The 26,355-nt window shown below is 56.6% G+C and overlaps 4 protein-coding genes across 6 annotated transcripts; 1 reads left to right on the top strand and 3 right to left on the bottom strand.

Annotated features, from left to right (window-relative positions):
- On the bottom strand, positions 1-9,975 carry DNAJC16 (DnaJ heat shock protein family (Hsp40) member C16). The gene is made up of 14 exons (XM_040533287.1): positions 9,758-9,975; positions 9,161-9,227; positions 8,361-8,691; positions 7,301-7,485; positions 6,611-6,715; positions 5,850-6,008; positions 5,570-5,700; positions 5,020-5,203; positions 4,651-4,833; positions 4,314-4,390; positions 3,752-3,832; positions 3,555-3,653; positions 2,792-2,962; positions 1-2,358 (listed from the first exon to the last, which is right to left on the bottom strand). Exons 1-14 carry the CDS (start codon positions 9,925-9,927, stop codon positions 1,962-1,964), a joined length of 2,340 nt encoding a protein of 779 aa, XP_040389221.1. The 5' UTR covers positions 9,928-9,975; the 3' UTR covers positions 1-1,961.
- A 26-nt stretch (positions 9,976-10,001) lies between these two features.
- CASP9 (caspase 9) lies at positions 10,002-19,159 on the top strand. Its single transcript, XM_040533286.1, has 10 exons — positions 10,002-10,178; positions 10,618-10,831; positions 11,391-11,471; positions 11,814-11,845; positions 13,136-13,312; positions 13,896-13,985; positions 14,597-14,744; positions 15,264-15,443; positions 15,887-15,996; positions 16,258-19,159. The coding sequence occupies exons 1-10, from the start codon at positions 10,047-10,049 to the stop codon at positions 16,348-16,350; spliced, it is 1,257 nt and encodes a 418-aa protein (XP_040389220.1). The 5' UTR covers positions 10,002-10,046; the 3' UTR covers positions 16,351-19,159.
- Positions 19,160-20,060: 901 nt separating this feature from the next.
- LOC121058444 (chymotrypsin-C-like) lies at positions 20,061-21,488 on the bottom strand (the record flags this gene model as incomplete). The annotated part of the gene is made up of 6 exons (XM_040533999.1): positions 20,061-20,141; positions 20,245-20,394; positions 20,507-20,873; positions 20,985-21,107; positions 21,180-21,277; positions 21,387-21,488. Coding segments are annotated over 6 exons (858 nt in total), but the record flags the coding sequence as incomplete, so codon positions are not given.
- A 558-nt stretch (positions 21,489-22,046) lies between these two features.
- EFHD2 (EF-hand domain family member D2) lies at positions 22,047-26,269 on the bottom strand. 3 transcript variants are annotated; one of them, XM_040533537.1, is made up of 4 exons: positions 26,121-26,269; positions 23,191-23,338; positions 22,930-23,064; positions 22,047-22,858 (listed from the first exon to the last, which is right to left on the bottom strand). In XM_040533537.1, the coding sequence occupies exons 1-4, from the start codon at positions 26,177-26,179 to the stop codon at positions 22,724-22,726; spliced, it is 477 nt and encodes a 158-aa protein (XP_040389471.1). In that variant the 5' UTR covers positions 26,180-26,269; the 3' UTR covers positions 22,047-22,723. The 3 variants fall into 3 exon arrangements, with proteins under 3 accessions (XP_040389471.1, XP_040389470.1, XP_040389472.1); XM_040533536.1 differs by lacking the exon at positions 26,121-26,269 and adding an exon at positions 25,602-26,042; XM_040533538.1 differs by lacking the exon at positions 26,121-26,269 and adding an exon at positions 23,516-23,597.
- Between the last annotated feature and the right edge of the window lie 86 nt (positions 26,270-26,355).

The following is a 26,355-nucleotide window of genomic DNA, read 5'->3' as shown; positions in this document are numbered from 1 at the left end:
ACTCGGCTGCAACCTCATTCCAGCTACCTCCTTGCACAGCCGGTTTGGGAGAAGCACAAGCGCACTACAGCGATCGTTCCAGCCCAGATGACATCAAGTCTCACAAGGGCAGGCCGATGCAGCGCTATGTGTGTGCCTCGTAGCTTCCCTCCCTTCCTTTCCCCTCCCTATTTCTAACATCTCATTCATGCGACAGCACAAGCCGCAGCCCGGAGTCTGCTGAGCTAAAATTAAGTAGCCTCACGTAAGGCCGGGTGGTGGCACGGCAGCCTTTATTGGGAAGTACGTTGTGCGCAGCGCCGGGGTTACCTGCTCAGGTAAGGTGCTAACTAAGAAGGCAAGGGTGGGGTGAGCTTTTAGCCAACGCCACGCGCTCACCAAGTGCTTTAGCATCAGGGGCAGAGCCTCACGCAAAGGGCACCCCGCTCCCAACCTCGTGGTTCGGCAGTCCTGCGACCTGATGCTCTGCAAGCTACTCCCACAGCAGGCTTTGGGTTCCTGCACCGTGCAGCTGGAGGAGACACCGCAAGGGTCTGCCCCGGAGCGGTGAGAAGGGAACAGGAGCCCTGCAGGATTTCAGTCCCGGCCGTGGAAAGAAACCCTTTGGCTTTGCTTCATCGTCTGAAGAGCTGAAAGCAACCGCAAGCCTGCTGCTTGCCTTCCCCTGCCTTACAACCGGGCGGCCTCCTTCCCCCTCGATGCTGTAAGTGGCTGTCGGAGCATTGCTTGAGCAAAGCATAAACCAAACTGTGCTTTGCAGCTGTTCTAGCTTTACACAGACCTATGTGTTTAAAAAGGAGAAAAACCAAAAAGCAACAAGAAGAAAAAAAAGAAAAACAACAGAACCAAGGCAGCCTGCATGTTGAGAAACAAAAGTTTGTGGCAGGACCGAAACGGGCGAGACGCTGAAGCATCTTAAACCCACACCTGAAACAAAACGAGCCTCGCACGTAAGCGACGGTCTGGTGAGATAACAGCACTTCTGGGGCAACATTTCAAGAACGCGGTCATCGACGAATTAGGTTCCTCGATACAACGAAAGGTCGGTTTGTACTACAGATGTGAGGGTGTTGGAAAGGAGCCCGAACCGACTCCCTAGCAGCTAGGTAGAGTTTCTTTTACACATCTACTGGCTCACAGCAGCGTATGCCTACAATCTGAGGACACGGTTAAAGTTATGGCTCTAAGGTACATAGTCTAAAACTGACAGAAGCAGAAAGGCATCTGGAAAACGATGTGACATTTAAATGGCTCAACACCTTTACAGTATTTACGGCTGTGCAAAACCCCTTCCCCTCCCTGGTTACGGTTTTAGCTGGTGAAGCTGCACGTGGAGCTATTACACAAGGAGCAGGAAACATGCAGATCGCCTACTAGCCCGCCCCGCAGGTGAGTCCCAGCTACAGGTTTGCTATGAGGGAGGTGCTCCCGGCCACCCTCTAGGCCACTTACCCCGGGAAAGCCGATCGGTACGACTGGTGGGAAGCCTTTTGGAGGAGGGTCTGTAGGGTCTTGCCACTGTTACACCATGCACCATGGGCTAAGCACGTGGGGAAGGGGTGGGGGAGAGAACCACGACCCGCGCTGCGGAACTGGCCGCGTTCAGTCCGGACCGAGTCGCCGCGGCTGAGAAGTCAGGGGTTTTCTTCAACCGAGGTGAAACAAGAGGTGGATCGAGGGTGGCTCGGGAAGCAGACGCGGCAGGATGAGAAGGGGAAAATGGCCTTCTTGGCTCTGCAATAGTACGGCATCCAAATGTGACGACGATTCGGTGGAGGGCGTTTCAGTGCGCTTTGTTGCACTCCAGGGCTCTGGATACGGGGAGAGATTTTTCTGGTCGCCGTCCCTCAGAGAATTCATCTAAAACGTAAGGTCCGTTCATCATGATTGTTTGTTTATTCCAGAAAGAGCGGTCCCTCGTCATCTTCATAAAAAGTGTGTTAGAATCTCTTTAAAAGCCCTCAGTCTAGCGCAGGCCACGAGGGGATGTAGAACCTCTGTAAGGAGCCCTCGAGAAGGCGTTCCATCCAAAAGGACAATTTATGCAATTTGTTTTTAATGGATCTAGATCCTGGGCTGCAGGAGGATTTCCCTCTGGCTTCGGTGTGCAGCGGGGAATCGTAGTCCTCACACGACCCCATGGTTCCCCCCTCGTCTCCTGATCTGTGAGGCTTAAAGAGGCAGAAGTATTTCTTGTGGCCGTTCAGGGCCAGGACGTAGCCCGTGTAGTCGCGCTCCAGGAAATGCTTGTCGTACTGGTTCGGGATGGGAGCGGCGTCCTGCGCGAACTCCAGCAGGTACTCCAGCCACTCGCGGTGCTTGTCCAGGCTAAGGAAGGAGAAATGAAGAGAGCTGCTCCTGGGAGAAGAGCAGAGGAGAAGCAGGATGAGCACGGCTTCCAAGTCAGGCTGGAGGTCTATGGGACGGGGAAGCGTTGGTAAATGAGGGCGGAGGCAGAGCTGTGTTTCCATAGCTCCTTTTTTTAACCCGCTTCAGTACGGGTGACAATTATGAGTGTGCAGCACTGTCATGCTCCACAAGTGTTATGGAATAAGGGTATAAAAGAAGCAGGAGCAGTGCTAGACCCATCCATCCACCTTCCCTGAGTGAAGGACAAGGAAGGCCGCTCGGTTTTTGGCAGCTTGTCACTGCTGAAGTGCATGGAGGCTGCTTTGTTTGCTCCAAGTGTTCCCTCTTGGCAGAGCCCAAACCCCTCCCAACTTTTCATCAGGGCAGCATTAGGCAAGGTGTTAAAACAGTACCAGAAACCTGAGAAAGGGCCCCAACCTACCCTGTGAACGTGTAGACTTCCAGGGCAAACTTCTGGAGGAGGGCGGTTTTCGTGGAGTTCGAGAGGATCAAGACCACGTTCATGTGACCCGGCCTGAGGCGTACCAGGTTGCTGTTATAGTTGATGTCTGTGAGCTCGGTCACCTCCACAAAGCCTTTTTTGGGAACCCTGCTGCAACGAAACAATGACCGAGTGAAAGGGGAACGAAGGAACAGCAGCAAACAAGATCAGGGAAACTGAACTTGTCCCTCTGCCTTATGCCAATCGGTCCCCAAGGCAGTTTAATTGGAGCAGCCTGCACCTGCAAAGCCAGAGCTGGATCCTCCTCAACAAGCGTGTCAGACCTTTGCCTTTCCACTGAGGATCTTGTCTGGGGCAAACTCAAGAGGTTACGAGGGGCGCAGAGAGGAAGAACAGCTTTTATGTATGATAGGGAAGAGCAGCTGGATGCAACGAGGCCTGCTGTAAAGTCCCAGCTTCTCCTGGATTCTCAAAGCAGCTGCTTTCTCTCCCGTGGTAGCGGGAATCACGTAATAACTAAGTTTCTGAACCCATGTCCCTGCTGCCCAGAGTCCAGCTAAATGCCACTCCCGTGTGCCTTTCTGTGCCTGCACTGCCCCCTGCAACGACTGCACTACGTCCATGCAGCTCTGGCGCTTCTCTGGCGCTTCTCTGCCCAACGCTCTCTGTGCTCCCTCTTTTCACAGTCACTCCCCAAACGGTAATTCAGCAGAAAACATTCTGGAGAGAATAGAGAGGGAACCTGTTACTCTCTTTGCTGAAGTTTGTGTCATTCTTCTCAGTCTTTGTGGTCGCCTCTTCCTTCTCAGAGGGAGGAGAGTCTCTTGTGTCGCTGGAGTCGCTGCAAAGGAATTATTTGGGGGTTGTTTAAAGGGCCACTTTGGACAGAGACGCTGCTGGCTGGACTGTAAGACCTAGGGCATTTTGGCATGCACTCACCTGAAAGCCTGAACAATAACAGTGCCAAAGAGAATGAAGAGCGCAGAGAAGAGCAAGGACAGCAGGGGCATCATTTCTCGCCTGAGGGAAGATTTGCAAACGGCAATCAGGTCTGCGAGTTGCACGATTTCTGCTTGAATTTCAGCTGCTGTCTACCTCAAACAACACCCTGCAGTTTCCCCAGAAACATGGTTTATGTTCAGGGGTCTTAAGCGTGATCCAGATTTGGAGCACTACCCTGCTTCCCCCCAAAAGGAGGAGGACAAAAACAGATCCATTTTAAAGGGAGGCTAAGGGGAAACGGTGAAAAGCAACACTGGATAGGGCTGGCCTGTTTTCAGGGGTGTAATATCCATGCTTTACCTTAAGGCCAGTGCTTGAGGCAGAAGCTATTGTCACTGTGGTGTCACCACTCCTCACCTTAACCTCAAGAGAACACAGGGACCTGCCTATTTTGGTATGTTCTCAATTCCTGTTAATCTGAGCCTGGTTCTACTACGCATTTGAACAAGAGAGCAGCAATCCTGCTCCCTGTCGAGACTCGTGAGCACCCAGCCCGTACCAGTTACTGTGAAACAAACTGTCCCAGCAGTCCAAGACGTAATCCAGCGTGGAATAGAACCATCGGATAAGGAACATCTGTTTGAGAAAAAGGAAAAAAGAAAAAGGCGAGTGACAAAGCTGTTATCCACAGCACTGATGTGACTCGTACCCCCCTGAACCGAACCCCAGGCCCAAAGCAGCTTGGGAGTGTGCCACGAGCTCTTTCTTCCCTGAGCAAGCGCACTTACAGGAGTCGTGCCTTGGTATCGTAAGGCGTAGTTCCCGCTAACGACTGTAACAGAACTGCCCAAGAAGGTTTCACAGGTGTTAAGCAGCTGGAAATGCCAGGCACTTACGGGAGCAAGCTCGTCACGCAAGTCTGCCAGGACAGTCTCTGAGGAGAGAAGGCCAGGGTCCATCCTCAGCTGGTCCAGAAGGTCCAGGAGGATGAAGTTGTCCTCTTTGCTGCCTTGCCAGGCCTCCTCCAAGGCTTTGTAGACGATCTTTCCTGCGTTGTTGCGCCTCTCCAGAATGACCACCTGGACAAAGCAACGACACGACAGGTGTCAGACAGGAAGGTACTTTTTTTTTTGAGACAGATGTTAAGCGTCAAATCCCTGCCCAGAATTAGGAGTCAGCTCAAGGTACAGCAGCCTCCGCAGAGTGATGTGAGTTAGAATAACAGGCGAAAAGAAGCAGCAGAAGAAAACAAAGGTAACGCTCACGGCCGATTTTCCACGGTACTTCTCCTCATCCATCAGCAAGGCGTCTGCAAATTCCGGCTGCCGCTCGTTATAGATGTGTGCAAACCTCAGCACGTCTTTCGTGTTGGCCACAGCAAAAGTCAAAAACGCCTCGTAAGTCTCAGCAAACTTATCGCCTTCTCCAGTAAGCAAGACCACGCAGTGCCTAGGCAACACAAGGGAGAGGGCAGGTTAAGAGCTCTCTTTCTGCTAGCCAGAACGATGCTGATGGGACAGAAACCCCACCTGTTAAGTTTTGGGCATACTTTTGAAAGCCTGCTCCTGCCTTCCGTGCGATCAGCTCTCCAGCCTGCCACCCCATCTCTCCTTCCTTCTACCTGCCCTCTGTCCCAAGATGTGCCCAGTAAAGGCACAAAAACTGTCAAACTGCACGGATGCCCAGCACCCTCCAATGCAGTCATTTCCTTCCTCCCTCGAAAGGTTTTACATGTCATTCAGAATCAAACAAAAAGTGGCTCTAGAAGCAACCCCAGAACCTCAGGGGACAAAATGGGTTTCCGAGGAACCTTACTTCCGCTGACGGTGCGACTTCTTCACGGGACACAGCTCCTGAAACAGCCTCTGGTTGGTGAGTCTGGCTGCCATGAGGAACTTATTCTGGGAAAGGAAGTCGTCGATGAGTTGCTTCTTCATATCTCGTGCCTAGCGAGGACAAAGAGCAGAGGTGGTCACTAAGCGGTCTGAGGAGAGTAAAGCTGTTGTAAAGTTCTTGTCTGAAGGCTGCCAGCCATCACAGTCCTCACTGAAACGTGCTTGGTGAGAAAACCTCTGCGCCCATTTCACAGCCCTACCTGCACAACATCCGCGGGCTTGTCGATGTGCTCCTTGAAGACCATCATGGTCGGAGTGTAGACGTTGATGTTGTACTGACTGGACAACTCTTCGGTCCCTCTGAGCCCAACGTACACGTAACCAAAGGACAAGTAGTCTCTGTATGCAAAGGCAGTCAGCTGGACGGGAAGAAAGCGCCGGTACACGTTTACATTAGAGAGCCAACAATGTGTTTTCCCCCAAGTGCCCGCGTTAACTTGGCTTCGAGAGCACCTCCTGCTGTTTAAATGCCATCGGGCGCGTGCTGTAAGAGGTAAAAGCCGCTCTGTTCCCTAGCTGAGCTGCAGTTTGTGCGCTCTTAGTTACCGTACAGACGGCCCTAATGGATCCACAGCTTTTTTTTTTTTTTTTTAAACAAGCTGACATTTTGCACGGCAGCGGGGGTTTCTTAGGAAACGGCCTTTCCAATAACCCAAATTAGGGTGCTGCAAAAAGCTCTCCTTACTAGGCTTGTGTGCCTTTGTGGCTGGCAACCCCAAAACCTGCCCGCCCCTTTACATCTGCTCAGGCTACACCCGTGTCGGGGCAGCAAAGCCAACTACTCACACAGTCGGTCACCCGGCCGCGCTGCGTCCGACCGCTGTGAATTAACTCGCCCCCTTAGAACTGGAAATACTGTGCAGAGGCATCGGTTCACCCCTGCTCACAACCACCCTGCGTTTTCTTTCGGGACAGCTGGGTTTATCAGAGAGTCAAAATCCAGCCACAGAAATTGTGTTACCTTGTACAGTAATGGCACAACCGGCATGTGATCGAACAGAAGGACGTGGGGCTTGTTTTCTTTCTTCCAGTTGGATAGAAAGCGGACGTAGTTTTTATCTGTAATCTTTAAACAGAGTCAGAACGTTAGTGTAACCTCACGACAGTTAGTTAGCTGTACAATTAGGTGCCTGAACCGGGCCTGAAAAAGCTGTCCAGGTGTTTCAGAAAGCAGGCTGTTGATTTGTCCTTGCAGCTGTCACAGCTATGTGGCGTGACCACAGTATTCTTAAATGAGGAGGCAGCAGGTAGCTCGTGTCTAGGTTTACGAGGGCTGTACCACGTTACCCCAAGGGGTGGAAGGCAGCTCCTGCCAGGTGATAACCCAAAACAGTCACAAATGTGCAGCTTTCACGTGGCTCTTGTTAGCCACGGGGTGTTACAGCTGGGAGAGCAGCAGACACACTGCAGACATGCAACGAGCCCGTCCACGAAGGGAGGAAGCGATACGGAGCCCTGTCGTACCCTTGCTTCCAAGCCACCTCCAGGGTTTGTGGCTGTAACTACAGCTCTCAGCACACCTCGCCCGGATCCTCTCACAACTTGGGCTGAATTAAACAGATTTGACACCGAAGCAGCTGAAGAGACCTGACTACCCAGACAGCCACCAGAAGCAACCAGCACACCACACGCCGCTCTCGCTAAAACGTACCTTTTCCACGAGATTCCCCGGCAGCAGGTTCTCCACGAACTGCCGCAGGTTCTCTCGAATGACGGCGTTGTGGAAGAAGGTTATTTTCCCGTTCATCAGCCCCAGTATCGATGGCGTGCTGTGAGCACCTAGGTGATGGGCGAGGCGCCTCTCGTACCCGGCGTGAACGACTCCGATGCCCACTCCTGCAACGGGAGAGCGAGCCGACGTAAAAGACCACTGATGACCCAACCCCTCAAAACAGAAAGCTGAGTTTTAAGACCCCTCCCCTTGTCCAGCCCCCTCCTCAGGAGCTGTTTGGGTCAGGGTCCCTCCTAACTCTGTCCTTTCCTACTGAAGTCCCTCGAAACTTGTGTTTAAAACTGGTAGCGTTATCGGGGGAGAGAGAACATGCTGGCCCCTTCTGTTCTGCCCGCTGACGTCGCGTGCACTACAGGAACACCCACTGGAGGACAAGCAAGCAGGGATCAGAAGGCCTTTGTGTCCTGCTGCCTGTTGAGCCTACTTTTTTGGGAACATGTGTGCAAGAAGAACAAGCTGGGGACGGAGAGAGCAAGTAGAAACTCTCTTGCTGGCACCCAAGTGTGTTTCTGATCTGGTTGCCATATTCTGCGGGGATCTTTGCTTATCAAAGCCATCCAAGTTCAGGACAGAGCCCTGCAGCATTTACGTATCAGCCCTTGGCCACACAGTCATTTCTAATCACCAGCCTCTGGCTAAACCGCTCGCCTTACAGACAGGGGAAAAGGCACCTTGCCCTCACCATCCCTGGGACACCTGAGGGAACGACAGTGAAACCTCTGCGTAGAGAGAACCGAAACTCTATGAGTCAGTAGGAGAGCCTGTTTTCTTCCCTCACTTCTAAGGCTTAGCCTCATCAATTACGTTGTTATTAACGCCCAGGAAAGGGTTAGGATCATGGGTAAATCTCTGAGGCATTCTATGGGCTAAACTTAGCCTTCCAAAGCCGAAGGCGATCGCTGCAGCTGTTGGCAGAAAACTTTTCCGCAGCTTCGTTCCGCCAGGAAGCGTCGCCCGACCCAAGTGGCCTCGTCCTTACCCAGCGCCTCCAGTTCCTGAGCAACTTCCTTCCACACGGGCTCGATGTGGATGCAGCTGAAGCACCAGTCTGAGGTTATTTTAATGAGGTAAGGTTTCTTGAAACTATCTGGCACAATGTCGTTGACGTAATGCGAAAAGTGGAGCAAATACTTCTCGTCGGAGGCGTCGCGTCTCTCCGAATTAAAGGGGAAGTGGAAAAAGGACTCATCGAAATAGAAGCCTTCGTGGAAGTGGTGGAACTGGCGATGCTGGTGCTGGGAGAAGCCCTGGCTTTCTCCAGCATCACCGTAGCGATCGAAGTTTGCCCTCTTTTCCTCGTTGGAGAGAATCTGGGGAGCAGATGACAGAAGAAAAGATGCCTTACGTAAGCTCTGGGTGGCGGTGTGACAACGGTCTCCTTGACCACCGAGGGTTCTTTCAGTGCAGCATAAAGTGCCGAAACGTTCACTAAGCAGCAAGAAGTCCTGTAGAGAACTTCCACGAGGAATAATTTGAGCTGTCCAAAGCAGGGCAGCAGTGACCATGGCTTACATCAGCCCCAGAACGTGCCCACGTCTGCATGACACAGCCAGGGCTGTACGGGTGCAGCGCACACGCTCTCCTCCTACCTTGGAGGCTTTTCAGGGAGCACAGGGCCGACCCCTTTGCAAACTTTTCCACCAGCAGCCTTCTGTGTAGACGTCAAGAGAAAAAGCAAAGCAGCGTGCACACGGGGAAGGTCCCTTCACTTATTAATTAACGAGGGCCCTTCGCTTTGATGGTAATGAGAGTGGGTGCTGAGCACCGAGAGCGCCTTACCTCGTAGGCCTTGCTGATCTGGATGAATTTGTCCTCTGCTCCCGGGTCCTTGTTTTTGTCGGGGTGCCTGGGGGCAGAGCGAAAGGCAGGGGCTGTATTCCTGCGGGAAGGGGCCGGCAGCTCCCAGGGGGATGCCTGGAGCACCCGCAGCAGCAGCCCCTGCTCGAGCCGGGCTTTCACACCGGGGCCGGGCTTCCCTTACCCCAGCCCTGCACCCGGGGGGTCCCCCCCCTTCACCGGGTGTTCCCCATCACACCGGAGAGGGCCTCGGCTGAACGGAGGGGCCGTGTGGATGGGTACCGGGGCCGTTTGACCGGGTACGGGAGCCCTATGGCCGGGTACCGGTGCTGTTTGGATGGGTATCGGGGCCATTTGGGTTCGTACCGGGGCCCTATGACCGGGTACCGGGGCCCAATGTCCGGGTACCGGGGCCCTCTGGATGGGTACCGAGGCCCTATGACCGGGTACCGGAGCCCTATGGCCGGACACCAGGGCCCTATGTCCGAGTACCGGGGACATTTGGATTCGCACCGGGGCCCCGCGTCCGGGTCCCGGGGCCCCGCCGCCCTCCCCCTCCCGGCACCATACCCCACGTACCACTCCCGGGCCAGCCTCTTGTACGCCTTCTTAATATCGGCCTGGCTGGAGCCTCGCCCCACGCCCAGCACCCGGTACGGGTCGAAGTCGGCCGCGCCGAGCGCCGCCAGCACCAGCAGCAGCAGCAGCAGGGCGGCGGCGCAGGCCGGGCCCGCACGGCCCAGCTCCATGGCGGGCCCCGGCCCCGGCCCCGCGCCGCTTCCGCCGCTCCCTCCCCGCCGTTGCCACGGGGACGCGGCGCGGGGCCTGACGGGACCGCGGCGGCGGCGGCGGCGGCGGCGGGGCCGCCATGGAGGAGCGGCGGCGGCGGGCGCTGAGGCGGAGCCGGGTGCTGCTGGTGGAGGGGCTGCGGCTGGAGCCGCTCTGGGCGCCGCTGAGGGACCGCGGCGTGTTCACGGCGGCCATGGTGGAGGAGCTGCAGGTTGGGGGATGGCGGCGCGGGAGGGGGGGGGGTAAATTCCTGTCAGCGCGGTGGGCGCGGGCTGAGGGGACCCCCCCCACACCCCGTGGCCTCGCGGTACCGTGAGGCGCTCGGGGCCCCTCAGCGAGGCTCTCACCCGTGGGACGGGTACGGGGTTCCTACGGCCGGGTACCGGGTCCTACGGCCGGTTACAGGGCGGTAAGGCTGGCTACCGGGACTTTACGGCTGCCTGTCGGGACCCTACAGCTGGCTACGGGGCCGTACGACCGGCTACCGGGGTCCCACGGCCGGGGGTGTCCCCTCGTCCTGCCCCCCCCCCCCCCCCCCAGCCCTAGGCCCCATTCCCCAGCTGTTCCCCAGGCACCTCAGTGGGGTCTGCAGGGGGGGGAAGGCTGGAGGGGCGCCCCTGAATCTCATCCCATGTTTTTTGCCCCCACAGAGTCTCGGCACACGCAGGGAGCAGGCCCGGCAGCTGGTTATCGACCTGGAGAGCCGCGGGCAGCAGGCTTTCCCCGTGTTCGTCTCGATCCTGCGGGATACAGGGCAGGGCGAGCTGGCGGATGCGCTGAGCGAGGCATGCGGGAGCCTGCCGTCGCAGCCCAGAGACCTGAGGCCTGTGGAGCTGGAGCCGAGTGGAGAAAAGCATGGTAAAAGTAAGTACCGAGGTCGTGGTTTGCTGCCCAGCGAGCTGCAGGATGGGGGGCAGCAGCCGGAGCTCCTCGCGCCCTGGAATTGCAGTGGGCTGGCGAGTGGGCTGTGAGGTCCTGGTTTTGTTATCCTGGAGCGTGGATCGTAGAGGGGGCTCTGCAGAGCTGCTGGGAGCACGTCATCCTTCCCAGCAGGGGGAATTGTTAAGCTCCAGCTGCGCTCTGGCAGCATCACAAGCCACCTTCCCCTTCTTTTTGCTTGGACCCTCCATTCTACCCCATTGAAAATGGATTTTGTTCCGTTCTTACTATTCCTATCTCGTGCTCTGCTGAATCTGTGTGCAGACCCAGAGCTTGTATGTGTCTGTGTGCAGACCCAGCTTGTGTGGTTGCCGTGGGAAACTTTATTGAGTCCAAAAAGGGAAAACTGGAAGTGATGTTCCATCGCCCCCTTGCAGCAGCATTGTTGCAAGCTCTGGTCCTTTTGGGAGACCGAGGCTGTTTGCTTCTAGCATGAAATTGGCAGGGGTGGGAGGAAAGAGGTGACTGTCCTGTGCTGTTACAGGTGAGAGCACCGTGGAACGCTTGTCCATCCCAGTCCAAGACAAGAGCGAACAATTTCGAGCACCTCCTGCACCAGCCCAGGGTAAGCAACGTCCCAGTAGCCCTTAGGAAGGTCTCAGCAGCCCATCAGTTCCTTGTTTGCCCTGGCACGCCATCGGGAGGCTCTTTACTGCTCCCTTTCTGGGAATTTCCAACTGTCTCGGAGGAGTGCCAGGCTGGAGGCAGCTCCTCCCAGATAACAGTGCCCTGTTTTGCCCAGGGCGTTCTCAGGCAGAGCCAGGCTTTCTCCAGGCTGGCCCCTGTGCTGCTTTTGGGGGAATTCACTTGTGTCACCCCCACGTTACAGGTGATGGGGCAGGGTTGGCGTGAAGAATGGGTGTAATAGCTCCTTGTTAAGTGTTAACTTCTCTGTTGTGTGTTGTAGGTTCAGCTGTCGACAAGAGCGACCACAATCTGGTTAGTACTCTAGATCCCTTTTTGCCTTCTTTCTATTCCAGTTTATCTGTCGTTGTGTCCGAGTTCTTTACTGCCGTTCGTCTTGGAGGTTCTGTGTGCGTGGCTTGTAGGAGCCTGCCCTCTAAGGCATGAAAAGACAGAGCAGGGCTGAGGATAATAGTGTCCATCCTCAGAAGACAGAGTCAAACGTCAAAAAGAGAGGCTTGTTGTGGCTTAAACTTGTAGTTGGACTAAAGAAGTCCCACAGCACGAAGCTCCACAGCTGCTGCAGCTGGAATTAAACCTGTGACAGCCACTTTTTGCACTCCACAACCCAAGGAATTGCTCTGAGCTGTAACCAGGCCGACTGGCTCAGAGAGGGTCAATGATTAGCCAGCTCCTCCTTAGGATCACCGTAGCTGTACCACAAATAACCTGATATAGAGCTAAATATGGTGCTTAAACAGTTTCCAGCAAGACAGCTAGTAATTTCCTCAGGCACCGAGGCATGTATTGTCTGTGAGGTAGTGTTGTGACTTGGTAATCATGGTGTTGAAAAATAGAAGCAGGGAAAACAACAACGAGCACGTGCGGCAGCTTTTGTGCACCAGGAGGCTCGCAGTGAAGCAAGCAGTCAGGGTTTGGAAACGTGTTTTTTGGGAGCCACCTTCTGACCACGCAGCTCGCTCGCACCCAATGTGGAGTGGATGGTTTGGCTGCGTTCACTTGAAGCTCGTGGCCGTGTCAGCAAAAGGGTTTGGGTAGCTCTCCCGAATTACTGCTCTGCTGTAGTCGGTGCACAATCCGAGTCTCTAGGAGGTTGACCTGCCTGGTGTCTTGGCTCGTCGCGTGTGCTCTCTGCGCTCTCGTGGTGAGTGTGCCTAAAAAGCTCCCGGAAACTTACCCACAGCATCACCTAGGTTGGAAGAGATCTCCAAGATCACCCAGTCCAACCTCTGACCTAACACTACCAAGTCCTCCACTAAACCACATCACCAAGCTCTACATCTGAACGTCTTTTAAAGACCTCCAGGGACGGTGACTCCACCACTTCCCTGGGCAGCCCATTCCAACGCCTAACAACCCTTTCGGTACAGAAGTTCTTCCTAATATCCAACCTAAACCTCCCCTGGCACCACTTTAGCCCGTTCCTCCTCGTCCTAAAGTAGCGGAGCTGTGAAAAAGCTGTGAGATGAGCTGCTTTAAGGCCTCCTCTTCTCGTGTCCCACCTGGCTAGCTGCAAACGCTCTGAATATGAGGGTGTTTAATTGCGACTCATCTAAAGTTCCCTTATGGGCTTGTGCGTGCCAGGTCTACCAGATGAAGGCAGACCCTTGTGGACACTGCCTGATCATCAACAACATCACCTTCAGCCCAGACTCCAGTCTGTCGACTCGAGTCGGATCCGATGTGGACTGCGAGAGGCTGGAGAAGCGCTTCAAGTCCTTGTGCTTCCGCGTCCAGACCTTGAAGGATCTCAAAGCTCAGGTGAGGGTGGCAGCAAGAGGACCCAATTCAATTCACCCCGCTGGCTGAGTTTTGGTTCCAGGATGTGATTTATAGGGAAACCTGTGAGGCTCTATTCACATCGTAGCTCTGACGGCCTCTGTTTTGGGTGTAGCCCCAGGGGTTTGACTTGCTTATCTGTGTGCGCCTCATCTGCCGCTCAAAGTCGCGAAGGGCAGGCAGTCAGTCAGCTAGAGTGGCTGCCAAAAGTAAGGCGAGGTGGTTTGCTTGCCAGCCCACCTCCTAATCAGGAGCAGTGCGTCTCAGCAGGTGAGTTGTGTCGAACGATATTTCATGTGCATTGCTGCGTTGTGAAGGATGCAGCGAGGAGAGAAATCTCTTCGGATAAAGCGAGCGATGTGAAGTGGCAGCAGAACTGCAGAAATACTCTCTGCTTTGGGGCACGTGTGTGGGGTCTGTGTTATCCCACTTCTGCTGGACAGAAAGCAGCAGAGAAATTGACTGGGTCCTTCTGAGCAGCACAGCTGGGATAGGGCAGGGCCCAGGTAGTAATCTGTGGCCAACGTGTGGTTCGAAAACCCTTCCTGTGATGTTTTTGACGTAGGAAATCAATGCAAAGCTGCGGAGCCTGGCGCAGCAGGACCACAGTGCCCTGGACTGCTGCCTGGTGGTCATCCTCTCCCACGGCTGTCAGGTAGGTTTGTCTCTCTTCCGAAGCAGCAAGGAGTTATGCTTTCAGATTTGGGTGAAAGAAAACCTGAGCTCCTCCACTGCAGCCCGAGCCAGCGGTGCTGTTCCAAAGATCAGGCGGCCTTTGGACAAGTGCTCTCAGCTTCTGAAGGCAGCGTCTGCAATTCAGAACCAGATGGTGGGCATAGAGCAGAGGGAGGTGGCGCTGACCTTCGTGCTGTAGTGCTCGAGTCCTTCCTGTTTCTCGAGCTCTAGTAAAGACCAAATATCACAAGTTGTAGGCCTCGAAGCGAGAGGAGAGCAGCTGTTTGCAAAAATGTTGTACGTTGTGTGCCCTTTGTCCCGGAGGGTAAAGAAGCCCGTTGCCAGAGGAGGTGGAATAGGAGTTGGATAATCAGGGAGGTTGGGATTCTGGGGTTTAGGATGCCCTAAATGCCTTCTGGGCATCCCTTCGCTGATGCAGCGTGCGTAATTGCACAAATATGAGGAAGCGAGATTTATTCTGGTAACTTTATGCTGGAAAGAGACAGAAAAGAGAGCGCTCGTGCAGAAACAGGTTTCCTCTGAGCTCACCATTCTTTCTGTGTTAGTAGCTCTTGGATTTTCCTCTTTCAGACAAGCCATAATCAGTTTCCTGGAGGGATTTATGGAACGGACGGAAAAAGTATTCCAGTTGAAAAGATTGTGAAACATTTCGATGGGTCCAATTGCCCAAGTTTGAGAGGAAAACCCAAACTCTTCTTCATCCAGGCCTGTGGTGGAGGTGAATCTTTGTTTTAGCTCCAGTCGTGGAAGAGCTGCGAGGTGTGAGCAGGCTGTTCAGGCACGGTCAGGCTTCGGCTTCTCGTTCCTGTTAAGTCCATTGCCTCTTTCTCCAGCTCTCTTTTGGTATTCCCAACTGTGTATTCTTACTGCTAACGCGGGTCGAGTCAAAGGACTCGGGCGTGAGCATCTCACAGGAGGATAGAACCGGCTTGAGTGCGCTGGAGCAGTTCTTTCACACAACTGGGAATGCGGAATGGGAGGAGGGTGTGCTGCCTGCCCCAGGTATTTAGCCACAAGGTTAGCAGGGAAGCACGGCCCGAGGGCGTCTGCGTGAATTTCCTGATGGCACTGACTCCAGCAGCAAGGCTAAAGAGCAGAAAAGCTTTGTTTCCTTGGAGGATTTTCTTGGGAAAATAGCATTTCTGTGGGTTTTTTTCCCCATTGTTTGATAACGGAGGATGTACGATTGCTGAATGTGTCAGGAGAGCAAGGGGGTTTCTTGTTCTGCTTTTTGCAGACCAAAAAGATCAAGGATTTGAAGTGGATTGCGAATCACCCAAAGATGAAGCTTGCAGAAGTTCCGTAGAGTCGGATGCGACTCCTTTTCAGGCTCTGTCGGGTAATATGGACGAGCCAGATGCTGTAGCCAGTTTGCCCACGCCCAGTGACATCTTGGTGTCCTATTCAACCTTTCCAGGTGAGATAACCCGTGCAAATCATTTGTCTGGTACAGACTAATTGGCACCAAGGGTGCTAAACTCGTACTCGAGACGTCCTCCTAGTTCTGCAGCTGGATTTTGGAAATCTGGGGGAGGAAGCTGCTGCCGAACTGCCGCATCATGATGTAGTCGCTGTCCATCATCGTACAAACAGAGCCATGTTCTGCACGCTTGTTTTGCTTTATCTGGCCCTTCCTTAACAACAGTTGAGCCCCTTGCAGCGTCAAGATGAACGGCTTTGTCACAATATTACAGGCAGAGGCAACAGGGGTGTGAAGAGGTTTTGGATTGGTTTGCTAAGTTGGTGGAAGAGACTGAGCTTCACGGCCAAAGTTAGTGGCAACTGTTGGAGATGGTCCTCGGAGGTGTGAAGCAAGACAAGAACAACTGTAGGAGTAATTTTCTCCTCCTCTCTCTGAAGGTTTTGTCTCCTGGAGGGATAAGTCAAGCGGCTCATGGTATGTGGAAACGCTGGACAGCGTGCTGGAACAGCACGCCCGTTCTGAAGACCTGCTAACCATGTTACTGTGGGTAAATGTCTTCTTTTTTTAATTACTTTATTACTTTTCCTCCTCCTGTTTGTAGCCTCGAATGATGGCAATAACCAGAGCTGCCATCAGTCACGGTAGGCAGGCCTACATTTGTAAAAGGAGTGATGTTACTGAACATAGTCTTGAAAATAGCAGGTTTTAGTTTGTCAAGGAACATTCCCCCCCCCCCAAATTACCTTAAGACAGAAGCACGGCTCGTCAGTCCCACGCTCAGAACCTGAAGCTGTCCTTCTGTTCCCAGGTGGCAAATGTTGTATCTGCCAAGGGGAGGTTCAAGCAGATCCCGGGCTGTTTCAACTTCCTCCGTAAAAAATTCTTCTTCATGTGCAAGTGACGTGTGGGCGCTGAGCTCCCCGCCGAGGTGAAAATCGCTTCCCCGTGGCCGGACAAAAGCTGTGCCTGCTGTGGCTCGGACCGGGTGGTCCTGGTGGCCGTTGTCTGTCCATGGAGATGCTCGTCTTGAGAAATGTGATCTGTGGGTGGTCATCACTGTGAAATAGCAATAAAATGAGGACTGGCCCCGTGCTAATGACGAGGAAGGGGCATTTGAAGGAATCGCCTTTGCCAGGGTGCGCATCAGCCCGATCCTCCGCGTTCACGGGGCAGGGGCCTCTACCTGGCTGTGACGTGGCTGCGCTCTGCCTCTTGGTGCTGGTCTTTGGTGATCGTGTTTGTGTCCTTTTTGCTGCCTGGCTAGCTGATTGAGGGAATCAATGGAATTGACCGATGGAATAAATGGAAAGGAGTGATTTCTCCAACAACAATTTTTCTTTCTCAATAAAACAAAAAACAAAAGGCAAAAAATCTTTTCCATTGTGTTGTCATCCATTCCCTCTCATGCGTGCCCTTTCAGCATGTGCAAAAAGCTAAATGTGTAGCGTAAGTGTGTAGAAATGCCTAAAATGTGTAGAGCAAGAAAGAAACCTTGCTTGAAAAGTTTAGTCTTGTGCTGTTAACGCAGCAGAGAAGGGGAAGCATGTCCTTCAGAGGGACCACGTGGATGCCGAATGTGCGTTACTGCAGAAAACCGGTGAGGATTCCTTTGAATATCAGTTCTGGTAGCATCAAAGCCCTTACAAGATACTGCGTGTAGCTGTGACGACATTTTCAGCTCACAAACTGTGTGTTTGGGAGTTAAAGGGAAGGAATCTGTGAGCCTGAGGAGCCACCGCTGTGTTGCAGCAGCTGTGGAAGGGATGTGCAGACTGGCCATGGCTCTGCTGGCACCATTCCTGTGGCAGAACAAGGCCAGGGTGGAGAGAGCCGCTCCAACAGCCACATGGCCACAGCGCTTGGGTGGGTCTTCGCAGCTCCTTTTTGTTGCATGAGGCTTTCAACACTTCGGAAGCCATGTGAGGTTGTTTTCAGCATTGCAAATACAGATTGCGCTGCGGTCTGCTAGGGGAGGGGTGTTTGCAGTGATCGGGGCCGCGTGATGCTCAAATGTGGCATTTACAGGCACTGGGTATTTGCAGGCCTCTCTGTTGGGAGCACTGGAGGTGAGGGCTGTGCCATCCACAGCTTTGCAGGGTTTGGCCAGGCCTAGTGTCGATGTGTCGGAGGGCAGGAAGGCCCTGCAGAGGGACCTGGGCAGGATGGGTCGATGGGCAGAGGCCGAAGGGATGAGGTTCAACATGGCCAAGTGCCGGGTCCTGCACTTGGGGCGCAGCAACCTCATGCAGCGCTTGGGGCAGAGTGGCTGGAAAGCTGTGCAGAGGAAAAGGACCTGGGGGTGCTGGTCGATGCTCAGCTGAACACGAGCCAGCAGTGTGCCCAGGTGGCCAAGAAGGCCGACGGCATCCTGGTTGTGTCAGGAGTAGTGCGGCCAGCAGGGCCAGAGAGGTGATCGTCCCCCTGAGCTCTGCTTTGGTGAGGCCGCACCTCGAGTGCTGGGTTCAGCTTTGGGCCCCTCACTACAAGAAGGACATCGAGGCCCCGCGGTGTCGACAACCTTTCATAACATAGCATTATTTTACACAAGTACAAGTTGGTGTATTTAGCACTTAGCAGCTATATCTAAAAAATTTGTACTTTCACCTTTACACGTACTTACTTTTGCTATAAGGCTATGTACGAACATTATGTATAGAAGTAAAAGAAAAAGTAAGGTAAGTAATCATAGCTGTACTTTTGTACAGGAAAGATCAAAGTACTTATCTACGTGTATTTAACCACTTGCAAATGATAGTTACAGTTTCTGTTTACAAAAACATATACCCTAAAAATGCGCTCATTTGACTATGCGAGCTCATTACTGTAACAACAGAAAGGTAGAAACATGCTTGTGTAACATGCAACAGCTTTTACATAACTAGAGGTTGCGTAGAGGATCTCATCGTAACTTTACAAGTAGGTTGTGTACGAGGAGTATGGGTGTTGTTAAATTACTGTTTGCATAAAGGGACTTCTAACTAACTTACCTGTATGATGTATGCACACAAACTACTTAGATTTTGCGCTTTCAAGCAGATTTCAGCTAGTAAAATACTTTCAGTGTATGCTTTCAACAAAAATTTGAGTCCCTATGAAGTCTCTATCCCTATATATAAACTTATTGAAAGAAGTGTGAAGTATAAATAATGGAGATAGTTTTTCTTTAAAATCATTACGTTTGTACTTAGATCAAACATTGACAGTAGATAAAATTTTAAGTAATAGATTATCCAGCATAAGTTATAGATTACTTTAGATTTACGGAAATAATGAAAAATAGGTATGAAAATTTGTATACAATTATGGTTTTTCCTTATTATACTCTGTACAACATACAAAGTACCAGTTTAAAATCTCTATTTTTTTTGTGTAGGTACCTGAGTACTGTGTAAGTAACTGAGTACTGCAAAGTTACCTGAGTACTGTACAAGTACAAATTTATTTTACTATTTTTTCTAAGTTTTCTAAGTAGATAACTGGAATAGTGTATTCTAGAGTACTAAAGTTACCTCCATATATATGTCTATCTACACTGTAGTGTACTATAGTTACCTAGCAGCTTGTACTTTCTAGAAAGTACTTTTTATTACTCTTACTGTCTGTATGTTTGCTGCCTACGGATAGTTTAGTAGTTTATACTTTTAAATTGTATTTGTGGGTAATTATACAGTTGATGTTCAGTCTTAAATAAAACAGATTTAATACTTAAAACTGCTTCTGTTATAAACGTTACTTTTGGAGCAAAGTGGGCCACTTCTTTCCGTCTCCCTGCCGCGCCAGGCGCGTGCCACAGCGAGGTGAGATGGCTCCACCTGCAGCACTGCCAGCCACACCAGCCACCCCAAACCTGTCAGGGCCCCGTGGCGCTCACACCGCAGTCCTGTGGTGTTTTTGGCTGTGCCTCGACGGCTGCCCAACGCCACAGGGCTCGGCCACCCGGGGTGTTGGGGAGCTGCATGGGCACATCACTGGGTCTGGGGAGCTGATGCTGTCGGGGCTGACACCGACAGGACAACGGCAGCTGGTCGCACCCCTTCTGGGAGACTGCGCCTTCCCCACGACCTGCTCTGGGGTGAGAACCACACGTGTGGAGGGGAAGGCGCCTCGGTGCTGCCGTGGAACGCAGAATACGCGTGCTATTTCATTACCATGTCCGTGCTTCTTTAGGTACGTACCATTGAAAATAGCATCACATAATTTCTGTATAAAGTATTTATCTTTCCTGTAATATTATTTCTCCTACAAAAGCCCAGGGACAAAGGCACAGAGAACAGGGGCTGGCCCTGGCACAAAGATCCCAAGGAGCCCTTTTGGGGACACACCAGGCACGACCACCCCACCTACATCACCAGCACCCCCCTGCAGTGTTTGGTGCCCCAGCTGGCTGCCACTGTGCAGCCCCTGCCCTGGGGGACCAGTGCACCTCTGGGGCCCTTGCTGGACCCCCCCGCAGCCCCTGGGGGCCAGAGCCAGCCCAGCCCCAGCCTGGCCTCTCCCACCCTAAAATGCCGGGACAGACTTGACGCCTGCAGCCCCCTGCTCCCCACAGGTCTGGGGCTTGCCTCACTGAGCCCCCATCCACCCCACCCAGTAACGACAGGGCCAAACAAAGCCGGTTATTTCTCTTTATTGCATGCCCGAAGCTCCACGGTAGGCGACACCGGCTGCACGTCCTCAGTTGGCACTGATTTTCTGCCGAAGCCAAGAGAGAGGCCCCACGGTCAGACCCGCGGCTGGGTGACGACGAGGGAGACCCCAACGTCAGGGGAGCCTCGCTGGGGGTCCAGGCACCCACCTCGTTGATCCAGTCGATGTAGGCAGACACCCGCGTGAAGACGGTCGGCTTCTTGAACGTGTTGCAGCCCCAGGAGGAGCCGAAGCTGACGATGCCGTGCACCTCCCAGAGCCCGTCGCGCTGGCAGCTCAGGGGGCCGCCCGAATCCCCCTGCCCAGGCACGGCACGGCGCGGCGTTACCACCGGCGTGCCCCGCAGCTCCCCCACCCCCTCCAGGGGGCCGCCAGCCTTCCCTATCCTTCCCCGCTTTGCCCACACTCACGTTGCAGCCCGAGACGACGCCGTCGCCACCCGCGCACACCATGGAGGTGCGCACCAGGCCGCCCCACCAGTCGCTCTGCGAGCAGGTGCTGTAGTCCACCACCGGCAGCAGCGCCTGCTGCAGGACGTCAGCCAGGGGCCCGTTCGCTGCAACGACAGCCTCGCCTCGCACCTGCGGCGCCCGGTCCCCATCCCATTCCCCCCCCACCCCCACGGCCGCCCCCTGCTTACTCCAGAGGCGTCCCCAGCCGGTAATTTCGCAGGGGTAGTCGTTGGGCAGCTCCAGGCCGCTGGGCGGCAAGCAGGCTGCCTGGATGCTCACGCTCTCCTGCACCGGCTGCGTCAGCTTGATCAGGGCGATGTCGTTGCTGCAAAGAGAAGCCGCGTGGAAAGGAAGGGGGGGACCGGCGAAACCCCACCGCCACCCTGGCGCGGGGGCCACAGCCCCCTCCATCCCTGCTGCCATCACCCTCTCCTACATGACGAAGTAGGAGTTCCAGTTCTCGTGCACGATGAGCTTCTCCACGTCCGCCACCACGGCGCCATCGTCCTCTGCGGTCAGGTCGTACTCACCCAGCACCACGCGGTACGTCAGGCTCGAGCTGCCGGCAGCACGGAGCGCAGATCAGCGGCAGCAGCACCTGGGTACCCCCCGTCCCTTCCCCACCACCCACCTGATGCAGTGGGCGGCCGTCAGCACCCAGCTGGGGGCGATGAGGGTCCCACCACACGTGTGGCTCCAGCCCCCGTTGCGGCTGTACTGCAGCGAGATCTGGGAGGGCACAGGCGCAGCGTGGCGGCAGGTAGCCGGCCGCCCCTTCCCCACTCCACCAGCCCCAGGATGGGTTCCTGGTGTTGGTGCCACAGCCCCTGCACCTTACCTGCCACGGCCAGCTGTGGGCTACGGCATCCTCACCGCCCACCACGCGGGTGCCCAGCTGGGGCGGCACGGCCGGCTGCCCGCATCCGTAGGCTGCGCGACACCCGGAACGGGGACATTAGTGACCACCGGGGGACATTAGTGACCACGGGTGGGACATGCTGTTCCCCTAGCCCCGGCTCCTCACCCACCATAGCCCAGCAGCACAGCAAGACACAGAGTCCCCAGCATGGTCGCGGTCGTGGTGCGGCAGGACCGAGGCACCCACAGCTCTTATAGCACGGCCGTGCCACCTCAGGGCCACCGCCCGGCCTTGGGGCCAGGCGTCCCTCTGGTGACAGGTGGCAGATGTCCCACAGCAGCACAGGCTGCTTGTGTGCCCCCCCCCCCGGCTATTTCGGGAGGTCTTATCAGGGCGGCCCAAGCCCTCCTGGGAACGGATGCACTTGTCCCGCGCGCACCCTTCCGTCCCATGGGGTGGACGTGGCACCCACGCTCGCCTCGTCACGGGGGGCTGCGACCGGTCCACAGTCAAGTGGGGACCCCGGCGGTGCCAATCCCCTCCCCACAGTGCTTCCGGAGCCCTCTCCCACCGTCCTAAACGCCCACCATGCAGCCGGCTCCCCACCGTCCCCTGGGCATAGGCAGCTGCACAACTTAGGAAATATAATCTTTATTTGGGATTTAAAAAAAAAAAAAAAAAAAAGACACAACACACACCCGTGCCACGGACTGGAAGGAGCAGCTGAGACAAACACCGCCCTTGACATTACGGTCACTGGTACAACCCTTCCCAAAAGGAACAGCGGTCGAGCTACAGGAGACACCGCTCGCTGGAGCGCTTTCCCTTCGGGCCGCTTAGAAGACGAACACAAAAAAATAAAGCTTCTCCGCCCTGCAGCGGCCTTTCCGGACACCTTTTACCAAAATAAACAGAATCTGAGAGGACACAAGGCCGCCTCCGCTCTGACCCTGAGGGTCACGGTGGGGCAGGCGCTTGCCCGCTTCGCACAGAGGATACAGCGACACTGAACACGCAGACAATGACTCCGCCGGCCCTCGCTCCGCTGCCACAGAGGTTGGCCCCGGGGGCTCGCCACGCTCCCGGTGCCACCAGCGCGCCGCGCATGCAGCGACGCCGATGGGCACCGACCCGCAGCACAGCACCCAGCCCGGCCCAAGTCACGGCGCATGCAAGACACAACGACACCCAGGGGACGAGCGCCGCTCGGGGGAGAGGGGATGGCAGGGGACGGCAGGGGACAGCCAGGCACGACTCCTCCTGCACGAGGCTCCCCCAGCACCGCTACGTCCCTCAGGCACGGCGCTGACCCGCGGTCACTGCGCGAAGGCGGACTGCAGCTCCTTGAATGCCGCCTTCCTCTGCTTCAGCTCCTCCGCCTGCTTCTTCTTCTCTTCCTGCTCTGCTCTGATCTCCTCCTCGAAGCGGCTGGCCTCGGTAATGGCCTGCGCCTGGGGACAGCGGCATGTCGGCAGAGGTCCCCGACACCCCACCAGCCCCCAGTGTGGCTTGCGGCCCTTACCTTGGCCTCAAAAAAGCTCTTGGCTCCCTTCACACCCTCCGTCGAGACGTCAATCTCGGAGAGCCGGGCCAGAGCGTGCAGCCCGCTGTCCTCCTGCAGCTCGCCTGCTGCCGCCTTGCGGAAGATCAGCAGGAACTGCGACACAGAGCGGGTTGTCCCCGTCACCGCCAGCTCCCAGCTGCCTCTCCCCTACCCAAGCGTGCAGGGACTGCAACGAGACAGCCCGGGCTCACCTCCCGGCCACCCAGCCCTGCTACGTACCTCGCGGAAGCTCAGCTTGCTGTCCAGGTCCTCGTCCACCTCCTTGATCATGTTCTTCAGGCCAATGTGCGTCTGCGGCGCTCCCAGCTTCTCCATCATCAGCTTCAGCTCCATCAGGTCGATGAAGCTGTCCCTCCCCGCGTCGTACCTGCGGGCCAGCAGCACAGCCCCATTGCACCGTATCGCTCCCTGCCAGCTCGGCCGCGGCGTCGGGCTGCCTCGCCAAACCGCCGCCGCCTCCACCCGACCGCTAACAGCCCCCAGGAGTGTCTTCAGCGCTCCCTCGCTCCTCCTGCCCATCGAGCGCGCTTCCTGGCACCGGCACCTGCAGGGATGCTGCCAAGTGTGCAGCCAGCGCTGCACAGGACCACGGGATGAACCCCGTGTGCTGCAGGCACCGCTCCCCTCCTCGCTGCACGGCCCACGGGAGGGAGGCACTGAGGCCCCCAGGAAACGCTGCCTCGCCACACGGGGCTCTGCGGGGCACAATGCGAAGGTGGAGGAGGAGAGGGGAGCAGGCACAACGCACCGCAGCCCCCCGCCAGCGTGCCGTGCTGACGCCTCGCCCGGGGCAGCGCCGGAGACACCTCACAGGGCTTTTCTTGACTTCTCTCTTCTAAGGCTGCAGGAAACGCGGCTGCTATGTGCGGCGGTGCTCAGCACGACAGGCAGCTCCGCGGGGCTGTGACTCATCTGTCCCCTCGCTGCCGCGGTCTGCTCGGCTCAGAGCACAGCTGAAGCCCCTTTTCTCTCATGCACCGCTACGAGCTGGCCTGGGGGGCACAAAGCCTTCACGCTCTCTTCCTCCGAGCTCTGGTGGCAGCGTGGGGTTGGCGAGCTCTGCTGCTCCAAAGCGAGCCCCTGGCCATGGCCACCGCAGCGAACGTGCATTTCTGCATCCGCTGGGGTGGGCTTTGCATCCTCTCCCGTGTCGCAATCCTTCTAACACAACAGGGAAAGGGGGGAGAAAGGACAAACCGCTCACGTGGCGCGCTTGCAGTGAGTGCAGCGTGGCCGGGGCTCGGCTCTGCAGCCTGGCCGTTGCCCCTACCCCACGTTCTTCCCCTTGGGGACCCCCCCCACCTTGCTCACAGCTTCCCCGGCCATGCGGCCGCCGCCGCTGCCTCTCCTCCCACCTCCCGCGCTGCTCCTTTCGCTGCGGCGCGTGCGAGCACACACGTCTGGCTGCCGCCCGCGGCTCCACCGACAGACCCCGCGCCGCTGCCATCTGCTGCGCCAGCCCCGGCCAGAGCACACCCGGACGCCGTGGGGCTGCCCGTGTCCACACCCCAGCCCTGCCTTGTGCTTTGGGGGGCAGCAGCTCCGTGCCCTCCTTCTCCTCCTCGCCTGGCACTCAGCGGGGCTCGAGCGATGCTGCGCAGCACACTGGCTCTGCTTTTCAGCTCACAGCACCATTTTCCCTGGTGCTGGCTAGGACAAGGGGCAGCACCGCACAGGCACGCGCCTGGCAGCGCCGTTCCAACACTCCCGGGACATTCCCGTGCTCCGGGAGAGCGCGATGCCTGCGCACAGCACCCGCCAGGCGCTGCAGGATGCTCCGAGCTGTCCCGCTCACTCCCAGCTACTCGCAAACCCCCTGGGCCTGTCAGAGCTGGGTTCAGAGCTGCTGCAGCTCCTGTTTTCCCCTGGAAATTTCCAGACCTCCACACCTGCTGCCAGCTTCCCCCTCGCTGGCTCCTGCTGACCCAGGGCAGTGCAGCAGGGACCTGAGCTCGCAGACCCGCACTTGCGGCATCGCGCCTCGCCGTGCGTGGGGACACGCGGCACAACAAGGGACCCCGAGGACGTGCCACCTGCCTGCTCAGGACCTGCTGCTGCAGCCTGGTCCCGCGCACGCAGGCAGGGCAGAGGTCCTGGGGGTCCTGGTGCGGCTGGGGGAGCGCTGCCCCCACCTCCCCCCGGGGCTCTGTGGCAGGAGCACGTTTGCGCCTCTGTCCCCTTCCCTGGCCTCGTCCGCAAGGTTTTGGGGTGCCCCCCCTGCCTCCAGGGACACGGTGGGGGCTGCGTGCAGGGGTACCTCGCTGCAAGGATTTTAGCGTTGGGGGCTTCCTGCAAGGGAACAGGGGGTACCGGGAACCCCTCCCGTGAGGAGCGAAGAGGGGGGGGGCCTGGGGATCCCCTCCTGCACGGAACTGGGGTCACCCCACGGGCTGCTCCTGCAGGGAGCCAAGGAGGGGGGCTGCGAGGAACGGGGGAGCTGGGGGTCCCCTCCTGCAAGGGCTGGGGGGCTTCCAGGGCTCCCCCCCAAGCACCTACAGCCGGGATGGGACGGGGGGGGGATCCCGGGGGTTCCTCCTGCAAGGAACCGGGGGCTTCCAGAGACACCCCCAGCAAGCAGCAGCTGAGGGGGACCTTCCCGGGGACCCCCCCGTCCCCCCTCCCCAACTCACTGTCGGAAGAGCCGCTCCATGTCGCGGAGCTGTCGCCGGGAGAACTCGCGGAACTCCGCCGCGGGGCTGAAGAGGCGGCGGCCCCCCCCGGGGGACCCCTCGGCGCCCCCCGCCCTCCCCGCGGGGCTGCCCGGGGGGAGCGGGCCCGGCCCCGGCCCCGGCTCCGCTTCGTGCCCCCGCTGCTGCTCCGTTTCTCCCTCCTGCATCCCCAGCCGCCGGCCCAGCCTCTCCGCCAGCTCCTCCGCCGCCATGGTGCCCGGATGGCCGCCCCGCAGCCTCCCCGCCCCGCTCCGCCCCGCTCCGCCCCGCAGCCCAACGCCCCCAGCCCTCCGCGGACCCCCCCGGGGGTGGGATCGGAGGTGGGGGAGAGGCGCCGGTGGGCTCCGGTCCTCAGCGTCCGCCCGCAGGGGACCCGCATCCACGCCCGCACCACGCGGGGCTGCGCCTTGTCCCAACGCTGAGGGGCAGGGATGGAGGAAGGTGGCATTTGGGGTCACTTGGATGCCCCCCAAAACCTGCCTCAGGGCACCGGGGGATTGCCCACGGCGTGTGCTTCGGTGCCCCATGCCCACGAGCATCGCGTGCCACTCGTGCAGAGCTCCAGTCTTGCCCCGATGCGCTCCCGTGTTTCAGACACCCCCTTGGCACCCCTGCTCAGCGCTACGTGCCGTCTCCCTTCTCTCCTGTCCCCATTTCTGTGCCTCTCGTGCCCCCGTGACACTCCCATGGGAGGCCCACGGGAGGCAAAAGGGAG

This window comes from Cygnus olor, chromosome 21, assembly GCF_009769625.2.
Source record: "Cygnus olor isolate bCygOlo1 chromosome 21, bCygOlo1.pri.v2, whole genome shotgun sequence".
Classification (NCBI taxonomy): domain Eukaryota; kingdom Metazoa; phylum Chordata; class Aves; order Anseriformes; family Anatidae; genus Cygnus; species Cygnus olor.
This window is presented reverse-complemented; position numbering and strand designations above follow the sequence as displayed.